Source organism: Aulostomus chinensis, chromosome 22, assembly GCF_037954235.1.
Source record: "Aulostomus chinensis isolate RoL2024-O1b breed Wild chromosome 22, RoL_Achi_v1.0, whole genome shotgun sequence".
In the NCBI taxonomy this organism is placed as follows: Eukaryota; Metazoa; Chordata; class Actinopteri; order Syngnathiformes; family Aulostomidae; genus Aulostomus; species Aulostomus chinensis.
The window spans coordinates 2,944,261-2,956,442 of record NC_141341.1 but is presented as its reverse complement, the minus strand read 5'-3'; the positions used below and the strand labels follow the sequence as shown (position 1 = coordinate 2,956,442).

At 47.1% G+C, this 12,182-nt stretch overlaps 1 protein-coding gene across 3 annotated transcripts; it reads right to left on the bottom strand.

The window, feature by feature from the left end:
- Positions 1-2,048: 2,048 nt before the first annotated feature.
- daxx (death-domain associated protein) lies at positions 2,049-11,680 on the bottom strand. 3 transcript variants are annotated; one of them, XM_086193340.1, is made up of 12 exons: positions 11,574-11,611; positions 11,279-11,426; positions 9,780-10,038; positions 9,086-9,538; positions 8,561-8,692; positions 8,352-8,468; positions 6,440-6,671; positions 5,566-5,729; positions 4,723-4,867; positions 3,343-3,910; positions 2,911-3,043; positions 2,049-2,414 (listed from the first exon to the last, which is right to left on the bottom strand). In XM_086193340.1, the coding sequence occupies exons 3-12, from the start codon at positions 10,014-10,016 to the stop codon at positions 2,355-2,357; spliced, it is 2,241 nt and encodes a 746-aa protein (XP_086049466.1). In that variant the 5' UTR covers positions 10,017-10,038; positions 11,279-11,426; positions 11,574-11,611; the 3' UTR covers positions 2,049-2,354. The 3 variants fall into 3 exon arrangements, with proteins under 3 accessions (XP_086049466.1, XP_086049464.1, XP_086049465.1); XM_086193338.1 differs by lacking the exon at positions 11,279-11,426 and having other exon boundaries at positions 11,574-11,680; XM_086193339.1 differs by lacking the exon at positions 11,574-11,611 and having other exon boundaries at positions 11,279-11,567.
- Between the last annotated feature and the right edge of the window lie 502 nt (positions 11,681-12,182).

Sequence of the window (12,182 nt, the reverse complement as noted above, 5' to 3'; positions counted from 1 at the left end):
TGTTCTCCCTGTTCCTGCTGGGTTCTCTCTGGTACTCCAGCTTCCTCCCACAGTCCAAAGACATCAAGAGGGACCAGGTTAATCCAGACTCTAAATTGACCGTAGGTGTGGCTGGGAGAGCCAATGGTTGTCTGTCTATATGTGTTGGCCCTGCCATGGACTGGTGACCTGTCCAGGGGGAAGGCTGCTGGGATAGGCTCCACCCCCACCACCCTCAACAGGAGAAGAGGGAGAAGATGGATGGATGGTTCAATAACTGAAGAATCAGTGACACAAAAGCTCCTAATAAAATGTACAATTTATTTTGTTCCTTTAAAAAAAAATCACGACACCCTGACAGAGAGTCTCTCCAGGTGAGAGACGCCTCTGCTGCCATTCCTGGTTCACATTTGATTGGCATCAGCCCCAAATATCAATTCTGTAATGTAGAAACTTTTAATAATAAAACAGAAACACAGGATAGGAAATGCTGGAATTGTTTACAGTGAGAAGTATCCCTTCACCCGAGGGCCCAGAGGGGCTGAATGAGTGCAAGAACCGCTCAGGTAACTGATCCGACTCTCCAGAACTCACCACTCTCGGATCAACTAGAAACAAGCCTGACTCTGACCTCCACCTCAGCAGCCAGCCTGTGGACAGGAGGGAACGAAAGCAGCTGATTGGGTTCTCTCACTCTTGGTGTCCTTCAGTGTGAGGTGTGTGTTCGCCACTCTTGATCTGTGTGTGTGTGTGTGTGTGTGTGTGTGTGTGTTTAGGGGGTGAATGTGAGTTGTGTGTAACGTTCAGGGACAGGTGAGTAACAGAGGGAGAGTTCCTTTACTGACACGGGGAATTTATACGGAGCCCTGGAGGAGCCAAAGAGAAGCCACCAGAAAAGAGCATGGATTTAATTACTTTGTGGCCACAGGACGTCACTTGTTCTGGTTTGATTAAAACGTGACATTTGTGGCTATGAGATAACTTCCTCTCTTTGGCCGCTTTGGGGGTTCTGTGGTTGGGGGGAAAAAAAAGAAGTTGTGCTTTAATTAATTTAAAAGATAACGGTTAGTGCTTTCCTGTTCTTTGTTCACAAAACCTTTTGGGAAAAGTTCAAACAAAGAAACTTTCAATACTCATTCTTCAGTGTTGGTGTGTGGCGGTGAGCGCCAAGACCAGTGCTCCTCTGGATTTCAGGTCTCCCTTGAATCAAACACACGCGGTCGTTTCCTAAGGTGGTTCGTGGCGGTGCGGGTCTGTGGAGTAACAGTCTGAGGCGTCTGTCGGCAGATCACGTCGCCTCTGAAACTCTTTTCATCGGATTCGTTAACGGCAAGAAAGCAAACAAATATCAGGAGCCTCATATTTTCATCTTCTGAGCTGAGCTAGTTAGCTTAGCATAATGAATGGTATTGGATGGTAAGTGTTAGCATCGTTGTGGGCCAGAGAAGCGTGTCTATCTTCTCGTCCGAATCTGGCGAGGATGGACAGAAAACGAGTTTCCTAGACAGTTGGTCTTTCAGTGTGTTTTCATAATTCTACCATGACCTGTTCAGCAGGTGGAGCTCTACGTGACACACCTGCGTCCACTTGAACCTGAAAATCAGCTGGCAAAGGAGTTGGAAAATATCAACGTTTGCCATTATTACTGAGCACACGCGCGCGTGCACACGCACACACAAAACGCCACACAGCTCGAAAATATTAGCAACATGTAAAACGTCATCTCAAAATTCCTTTATACATATCGCCACTTTACACGCCATTATGAAAAAATATTCTAAAAGTTATAAAAATGTAAACAGACAGGGGTTCCACCCCCCACCCCCCCAAAAGCAAGTAAATGTCTGAAAATGAAATCCCACAGTTCCTGTTTCAGGCACTCGCTCCTCGCTGAAGAGAGCCGGTTTAAACTCTGGAACCAAACAGAACAACGCCCCCCAGCTGGGTGTCTGCCCGCCGTCACCCCGGAGATGAGATTGCTGCTCCAGCCAGAGCTCGAGGAGGTGGACGTCATCTCACACAGCTGAAATAAACTAAGAGCCGAACCCCCCCCCCCCCTCCCCCCCCCCCCACACACACACAGAAGTCCTTCCCATTTACATGTTTGGCTTGTGCTGGATGGTCAGTAGTCAAGTATGAATTCATCGCTCGAGCAGCAGCTTGGACTGGCGATGCCTGCCGTTTATTACATCATACTCAAGGAGTCTTGATTTGGGAGACTTAATCAACTTCCTCCATTCTTAAAAAAAGTGGAACACACATTTTTAGGATTGGTCCTTTTCTTACAAGCCGACAGACGAGGACGATCCCAAGAAAAAAGTGCTAAGTCCCAGAATTCAGCCGAGATGCCGAAGAACCCCCGCAGAGGTCAAAGGTCATTCTGAATCTGACAGGACGATGATTTCCTGTGGGTCACACTGGGTGGCCACGTTGACCTGGAAGACACACACACACACACACACACACACACACACACACACACACACACACACACACACACACACACACACACACACACACACACACACACACAAAATGTCCTTGTTACTCTGAATCATTGGTGCCCAAACTGTCTCCGCCTCTTTTGTCCACTTACTTCACTTTCATCCAATTGTGAAAAATGTCTCATTATTATTATTATTATTATTATTATTATTATTATTATTATTATTGTTATTGTTATTATTATTATTTCCTAACTTGTTCCGGAACAATTTGACCTCACAAACAGGACTTCATATCTGGGATCACTTCATCCTTGGATGGTGAGCTCATCACCTCCACTGCTCCTTCAGCAGCGTTGCTCTTAATGCTTTTGCATTCAAATATGCCCCCTCGGGAGGACGAAGGGCGTGACAGATGTCAACGGACTGATGGATGCTAACGGTGCACGCGCACATCAATAAGTAACAGCAGTCGATGCGACCTCACCTTGTTTTTCTTGGGAGGGGGCGTCGACTGGGAGCTGCTCACCAGTTCACATTCGGGTGTGTCGGCTCGGGCGGGCGCCGGCTCCAGAGAGGTGCAGCTGATAACACCCATGTCCAGAGGGATGTCGACCTCACTGAGGACAGAGCAGAGGAGGTCAGAGAGGGAGGAGGGAGGACGGAGGAAAGGAGAGCAGAGGCTGGCGGGGGCGCGTCCGTCCTGTATCTGCCGGGCGGAGCCGCTAACATGCTACACCTGACATGTGAGAGCTGAACTGTAAATAATCTGGCTTGATGGTGTCAGGGATTATAATGGAATTCACTGGAAGAGCCCCCAGCACACACCAGCTCCAGTGTCTGACCCCCCAGGAGCATTAAAGCTTTCATCTTTCCTCTGACTCCCCCCTCGCCACCCGGAACAGCGCCGTTCACTCACCTGTCCTGCATGATGGCGTGCTTGGTGTTCTGGGATTCCTGTGTCATGATATCCTCCCTCTTCCTCTTCCGGTTCCTCGTTATTCCCGAGCAGGGCGGGGGGGACGAGCCATTGGTCAGCTGTGTGTTTTTTTCTATGATCACTTCTGGAGACAGCGGCAAGGACACCCCATTGGCTGGCTGGGGGGGGGCATCTGTGGGGTCCTGGGGGACTTTGCTGGTGCTTACTTGTCCAGGAGAAACGTGACTGGAGGAATCCACAGGCTCCTCCGGCGCTGCAGGGTCCCCGTTAGACACTGGCCTCTGGTCACAGGGCTGCAAGGGCTCTGATTGGCTGGGACTGTCCTGAGGGGAGGTGTCCTCAGACAGCGGAGAGATGTGGGACTTGCTGTTGTCGGACAGAGGACTGAGACCACTTGTGAGCTGCTCATCATCCTCATCCTCTTTCACACTTCCTTCTTCCTCTGCAGAAACGCTTCCGAAGGCCGTGTGTGTCTGCTCCTCCTTGCTGGCGTCATCGCCCGTCTGATCCTCCTCATTCCCGTCCTCTTCCTCGTTTTCATCATCATCTGCAGACACAGGAGATGAGAACTTCTCACAAATGCTCAAAAAATATGACTTTTATTTTCAAAGCTCCCTCTGTTGTGTCTCCCTCCACCACACGAACCCGGTGAGCTCCAGGCTGCACCGTCACTCCACAACAGAGCCCCTTGACACTTAACTCCGGGTTTTATTGTGGTCTTCCTGGGGCGGCCATATTGGATCATCTGTCTTTCCTCTTGATATACTTGCTTCCTGTTTTAGTCAGCTTCAACAAGATAGTCTGAGTCATTTTAGACATTTGTGGTTTGAAATTTCCCCTCCTGTGGCATTAATATTGTCACAACTTATTACATTTTTTTTTTTAAATTTATGAATATGTAGCGGGGGGGGGGGGTCAAAAATAAAATTCTGTTTGGAGTTTTTTTTATCTTGTATCCTGAAATTAGATTTTGGTTCAGAAAGAGGCAGCCCAGGAGACAGGACCAGGATCAATGGGCGAGAGGCGGGGTTCCCCCTGGACAGGTCACCAGTCCATGGCAGGGCCAACACATAGAGACAGACAACCATTGGCTCTCCCAGCTACGCCTACGGTCAATTTAGAGTCTGGATTAACCTGGTCCCTCTTGATGTCTTTGGACTGTGGAAGAAGCTGGAGTACCAGAGAGAACCCAGCAGGAACAGGGAGAACATGGAGACTCACACAGAAAGACCCCGTGCTTCAGCCGGGACTCGAACCCACAACCTTCTTGCTGTGAGGCGACAGCGCTGACCACTGCTCCACCGCGCAGCCTCAAATAACAATGATGATGATAATAAGGACAAGCGTCTGCTTTCTCACCTGGTTCTCCCTGCTGAGTGCTGGCCTGGATCTCCTCCTCGATGTCCGGGTCTGATGATTCATCCTCTTCATCGTCATCCTCCTCTTCCTCCCCAGCCACTCCATTGGCTTCCTTACTTTCTTCTCCCTTTTCTGTTTTTTGGCTCTGAAAATACAACGTGTTGCAGTCCAGACCGGGTCAGTGAGAGGCTGTCACTGCAGCAGGACCTGGGGTGGCACCCGACCAGGCAAACCACTGCTTTCAAACTTTACTACAAATAAAACTTTGTTTTGTCTTATAGTGGAAAAAGGAGGTCAGGAGGAGAGGAGATTCTCCACCGCTCTCCAAGACTGAGGACAAAAACATCTGCATATAAATGCACAAACAGGCCGCAGCCTCACAACACATTTATTAAGATGAAGCTTGTTCATCATCAGTTTCATCTGCATATATTAAAGTACCCCCTAAGAACCGAATAACAATATTTGTCGTGTTGCTACCAGCTGAGGGCCAGGATCTCAGGTCAGAGGGCAGCGCAGCAGGAGGCTCCGCAAGTCCTTTCAGTCCCTAAGAAAAGCTGGGTGACCTCCAGCCTGGTGTTTGTCTGGAGTCCATTGAAAAGTCAGACTTTTGGTCAGGTGGAGCATGGACAGAGCTAACAGGCTAATCTGGGTGTCATATAAAAGACAAACGCAGCTGGTCAGCACCGCAGGGGTCGCACCCCACATATTTGACAAAGTTCCTGACAACAAACGTCCGTGCATGGAAATGAGGCGAAGGAAATAAAAGGAGAAATGCCATAGGTTCCTAAGGCTAAGAGCAGAGGAAGCCCATCATCATTTTCAAGACATCCCCTGTCGCACCTCTTTGCCGTCTCTCTCCTGCCGTTTCACCCGGTCCTGCTCCTCCGTGTCCTCCTGTTTGACAGCATACTTGGTGATGACCTCCTCCAGGTGGGACAGAGCCACTTCCCTGTTCGACCGCAGCTTCCGCAACAGCGAGCCGTCTGACAGAGCCGGGTCTTTGGCTTCAGAGGGTGACGGATGAAAGACAGGGAAGAAATACTCCAACAATCAGCGGAAAGGTGAAACTAAAGACAATAAATCAGAGAACGTCGAGCTACAAGACAGATATTTGAAACGTTGCAGGCTGAAGTGCACGTTTTTATCCGTTTGTCAAAGGCTGTGAAATAAGAGGCCTGGTGAATTCAAAACAAGATGAATTTACTGAATGTTTGCTTACATTCAGCTCATAATGGACCAAATAATTGAAAGGGATAGTTCAACCAAAACTGAAAATTCAGTCATTATCTACTCACCTTCCGACCGATGGAACGTGCAAAAATACACGATAGGACAAGAAAAGTCCAGCATGCTGCTCCTCTGAAGTAACCCAAGTGGCCTGAAGCCTCAATGTGCCAGCTTGTTTGGAGAAGTGCCTCTGCTGCCACTTTGCCGCGAGGCCAAACACTTGAATCATTCTGACGAGCACCACGCTGGAAATTCAAGGTTTCTTATGTAATTTTTGTACATTTAAAGTTGGTAACCATTACATGACTGTTTCCTGTCAAACTGTGGCAGGGTTTTTGGGACAACGCCCTCCACGGGCGTGAGGGTGAGTAGATGATGACTGAGGGCTCAGTTTTGGGTCAACAGTCCCCTTCAGCAGTTGCTGGTCAAAGCTACAATCAGGAATCATTCCGCCAGCAGGGGGAAGAGTTTGCGGCCGGAGCCTCACCAGCAACGTAGCTGTCGGTGAGATGCGAGCCGAAGTTGTACACCAGGTCCAGGTGGCGCCTCTCCTGCATCTGGCTGCCGGTCTCTCTGAAGGCCTCCTGGGCCATCTGGGTCAGCTGCTTCCTGGTCAGACAGAGGTTGTGTCGCTTGTTGGCGAGCTGCACCTGCTGGAGGATGTCTTGATAATCTGGGGGGTTCCTTTGGGCTTCGGGACTGTTGATGAAACGCTCAATCTGAAAGGAGGGAGGGGCAAAAAAAGACATACAACCTTTAATATTGTGTAATATAAAAATATGTTAATGCCACATAAAGCAGCTCTTATTACTTTAAATTATTATGACGGCACCGCCATGACCACCTGGACAGACGCGCAGTGGCGTTTCTCCCACAGGAACCTTTTCTTTTCTTATTCAAATACATGAAGTAAGCTGGCCCTTTATTTCTCCAAAGTTATTTCAAAGAAACACACAACTTACCACCGACTGTGGCGTGACCACCGACTGTGGCGTGACCACCGACTGTGGCGTAGCCACCGACTGTGGCGTGACCACCGACTCTGGCGTGACCACCGACTGTGGCGTAGCCACCGACTGTGCCAGGCCAAATCAATATCAGATTAAGTTCTCTCTTTTTGTGACTTTGTATTCTAAACTCTGCACCTCATGTTTAGGACAACACAAACAAGACAAGATAACAACACATAGAACAACAGTAGTAATCCCCTTATAACGAATGGGTGATCGTAGGATAATACCAGCTCAGTGACATCATTTCCACGCAACTCCCAAAGTCATGCAGTCATTTGTTGGTACTGACACTGCATTTCTCTGGGTAATATTAGAATGAATATTATCAAACAGGGTTAAGTAAAAATAAAGAAATCTTCAAAAAAATAGCAATGTGTCAAAAATAATTTGAGTATATTGATGTTTAGGTAACAATACGGTAAAACCCAACCATAAAATGTTTTATTATTTGAATATTTTTCATTGAAAAATTGCAAAATTACAGGTATTTTAAAATTTTTGTATTAAGATTCTTACAGGGTAAAAACCTGATAATTAGGAGGAAATTAAATGTTAATGTTTTCACAGAATTACAGGCCAAAATGTTTTAATGTCTAAGACGACCCCCCCCCCCCACCCCCAAACACACACCTCAATATTTCATCAGAATTCCTTCAATTCTGCATGAGCAAACACTGTAAGACGCCAAGTGACTGACGATATCGGGGCTGTAGAAGATAACAGTGAAGTTTAGAGGTCTGTCTCTCTCTGATATCCCCGCTGAGAGGGGGCGGAGCCACAAGATGTAAACGCTCAGGTTTTTTTATTTTCTTCTACATGAAGACACGACTGTAACGGAGGAGTGATTTTCATTCTACTCCCAAAGACGCGGTGAAAAGTTCTGATACTATTTTTAAGTTGCATAACACAGCGAGCAAACCAAGCTGAAACCTGTAGTTGCAGGAACGAGGACTGCACGACTTTGCAGGAGTCCATGAGGCTCTAACTGCAATTATTTGACAGTTGGGTTTTTTTGTATAATTCTTCTCTTTTTCATTGAAAAAATAAGCGAAATATTGATGGTGTCTTTTTTTGGGGGGGGGGGGTTATAGATCAAACAAAGATGTTTTCATTGTCTGTTGGCAGGACAGAATATTTGGTTAATTCTCATATTTAGCCTTTCAGCAATTTTCAACTTGTAGTAGGCCTGGGAGCCAGACCCAGATCCCAGCCAGTTCCAGATCCCAGCCAGACCCAGATCCCAGCCAGTTCCAGATCCCAGCCAGACCCAGATCCCAGCCAGTTCCAGATCCCAGCCAGACCCAGATCCCAGCCAGTTCCAGATCCCAGCCAGACCCAGATCCCACCACCAACCCACAGACCCCAGGACAGCGTTCACACGCTCACCCTCCTGTTGATCTCGGGGTAGCGAGTGCTGCTGTAGGCGATTCTCTGTTCGATGACCCGGCCTGTTAGCGTGCTGCAGCCCTTCAGTTCACACAGCTTCTCATAGATCTTCATCATCTGGAGGAGGAGGACAGGAGGTGAACGCGTGACTGACTTTCACACAAGCTGCTGGGAGGTGTCCTCACAAGCTCGTCAAACTACAGCCACACCTTGCGTTTGAGTTTGTGTTCTTGGATGTAGGAAGAGTCCTCCGCTCCGAGGTCGTCCAAGTTCAGCTCCGACTGCTGCAGTTTACAGATCTCATCGTTGTACACCTTCAGGAGGTTCTCCAGATACGCAATCTGAAAGACAGGCACAATTTAGACGAATATAAATGTGGACAATCCCAACGTAGCGAGGCAATAAAAACATTCCATTGCTGCAAAGCCGGTGACTTTATGTGGATATTAACAACCAAAAACTGACTGGCAACAACTCCAACAACGTATGAACGACTGTTGCTGTCCCTTTCCGTCATTTTTAAATCCTGCCATTTTCTGTCATACGGCATGACTACAGCAACCCATGAAGCAATCTGATGTGCGCGTTTGTAACGGGTCCACCTAGCTGGTAAAACTGGTCACTGACGGTTGTGTGTCAGACACACCCTTCACATTTGAGCTGTAATCCACAGGCATATTCTGACAAACGGCATAAAACAACACTCGTCACGGCAACTAGTGTTCAACACCAACCTGCTTTCTCGACGCCCTGTTTGCCTTTTTCGCTGCTTGCGCCTCCTTATTTTTGTCTTCCTCCTGCAGCCCTGAGGTAGAAGGTTGCTCATCTTCCATCCCTGCTTTTACCCCCTCCTCCTCCGTCTTTCCCATAGAATTGTTGTCACTATTGAACCTGACAGAGGTAGACTGAGGAGAAACAAATGCTGAGGTAGAGGGCCCAGGCCCAGGCTCAGGCTTGGTGAGGTTCTTCCTCCTCTTGGTGGCATGCTGCTTGAGTACAGTACACAGTTCATTGATGTAGACAAAGGTCTTGGAACGGTTCGCCTGAGCGTGAGTCAAACATCGTCCCAGGCAGTTCCTGAACTCCACGGATGACAGATAGTCGGGGCAAGCCTTGGCGTGCTTGGCGTGGAGAAAGGTCAAAACCTCTGGGCAGTCCTGGGTGAGAGCCGAGCAGTGCTCCACAAACTAGATCAGGAGGACGACAAAGCAAATCAAATATCCAGAATAATGGGAATCGTGTTATAAAGGAAATATTGAAATGAAAAGGCTCAGGAGCAAAGTGCAAAGATCAATGCGATAAAAATTAAAGATTAGCAACGCAGTAAAACTGAACTCACAGGTGACAACCAGCTCAGTCAGTCTGGATGATTTTTTCTTAATTCGTTTTTGTAATGAAGACAAAATCATCAGATGAAGGTCAGCTCACCTCAGAGAATAAGCGCAGGTTTTCGGCCTGCAGAACACACTGCTCCTTCCTTGCTGAGGCAAAGGGTGATTGGGTGATGTGGGTGGGGGCCGGCTGCTGAGCTCTGAACGGGGATCTGGTTTTTGCTTGATGCAGAGCAGATGAGGTGGAAGCGGAGAGAGAGGGCTGAGGACTATTTTCTTCATCCTTGTCAAGGACTGTGATCTTATCCGCCATTGAGGCAGGAGCCACCGCCATCCAAAATGTTGGTCGTCTTCCCCTTTAGGGAATACAAACAGGCAGAATTTAGCAGGAGTTCCCACAAGTGGATCTCATCATTTGAAAAATCCTCGGAATCCAAGGTCAACTGCAAGAACCAAGCACAAATCTATTCAGCTTGTTCCTCTACAAATACAAGCCTGATTGAAACTAAACTGACTGACCGAGAGACAGCCAGGCAGGTTGCATATGATCCCTTTAAAATTGGTCTTACAAAATCCTCAATGAGGGACAAAATGTGTTCCTCCAGAACACCTTTTTTCATCAAATGTATCACTCCCATTTTACTCCTACCAGAAATCACGTGTGTGATATTGTGGCATCTGAAACAATCTGGGGTGAACAATCTGACACGAGAGTCATTTTTCTATGCTTGACGTCGTTGTCCGGCTCTACGGATAAAAAATATGAGGACCTGTGGCCTTACACAACTGCACACAACACAATGTAGTCAGCTCTGTAGAAACAAAGGTAGAGATGTCATCACAGCTCTGAGAACCTGAAGCATCACTGTTGTACAGGCGTGGTGAGGGACCTGACGACGTTGACTTGTGTCTCTACTCTCATTCAATATCAGCGATTTTCTTGCCACAGAGAAAGACTGCAAACATAACTGACCGAATTTCTAATGTTGAGCGCACACAATTTAGTCTTACATCATCTGTTTTGTTTTTTAATTCCCTTTACTGTTCTGTTATAATTGGCTTCAAAGAAATGCTTTTGGGGCAGCCCGGTGGAGCAGCGGTCAGCACTGTCACCTCTAAGTGAGAAGGTTGTGGGTGGAGCCCCGGCTGGAGCACGGGGTCTTTCTGTGTGGAGTCTGCATGTTCTCCCTGTTCCTATGTGGGTTCTCTACCGTACCCTGGCTTCAGTGGACAGGTACCTGGTACCTGGAGCCTGGCTAAGTGGACGGGTACCTGGTACCTAGAGCCCAGCTCAGTGGTCGGGTACCTTGTACCCGGAGCCCGGCTCAGTGGAAGGGTGCTAATGTAAACAGACTACTTGGCATTTCCCAGCTACGCCTGACACTCACTTCTAATGTGTTAGAAAAATCATTGTTTTCCCCTCCGAAGCCAATAGAGGTGTGGGATCAAAATAACGTCAGGTACCATCTTACCGTTACACAACTGAAAGTAAACAGTGATGAAAACCGGATGACACAACGGATGAGTTAAAAAAAAAAAACTACAAGGTACACACGCGTTTGTATACTGAGATTTTTCCTGCACATGAACACTTACCGAACTCTTGTTTAGGAACAAACCGACGTCGAAACAAAAGAGGATCCACCACGATACAGAGACTTAAAATCTGTTCTTCGAGTTAGCTAGCATTAGCATTAGCTAGCTACTTCACGGAGTGACTTCGCTAAGTAAGGAAATGATGACCCTGTTTTTAAAAAAAAGGTTATTTATAATTCAACAACTGACTCGGTACACCGGTCGCGATGCCCTATAACGTCTCTTTTTCCATCTCACAGACTTTCTGTTGACAAAAATAATGCGCTGTTGACTCCTTTGAGATCGAAAAACGTACCCGCTCGGATCTCCCAGCATCAAGGCGTTTGATTGGCTCATCGACTCCTTCAACCGCTGATGGGAAGCGAAGTCGGCTCATTACCGCCACCTTCTGTTCGGAGTGAGGACCGGATTGCACTCTATCCGTTAAAAAAAAACAAGCCACGCTTCTTAACGTGACAGTACACAGGGAAATTAAATAAATGTACACTTTTTTATCGTTCACAAGATCTTTTTACGTTCAGATATGTTATTTAATGGGTCAGACATAACCACAACAACGAAAACAATAATAAACAAAATGAGACATCTGAGGAAAAACCCTTGCAAAAGGTTTTGCAGTTCATGTACTTCAACCTACCTCAGTTTTAATGTCCCAGCCCAGAGTTAATTAATGTAAATAATTGTTAAGCAGTGACAGGGCTTTCTGATCTGTTCCTCGTCCTTTTGATATTCAGACTATTTTGGCGAAATGTTTGATGATTGTTTTACATTTGATTATTTTTCAAAAATTATTAATCCTGTAGTGTTCCTGCAACAGGATTTTTCTTTAATTGTCATCCTGAAGACTTCAAAGCAACAACAACAAAAGACACCACTGGAGAAATGGCATTTCTATTTATCCAAG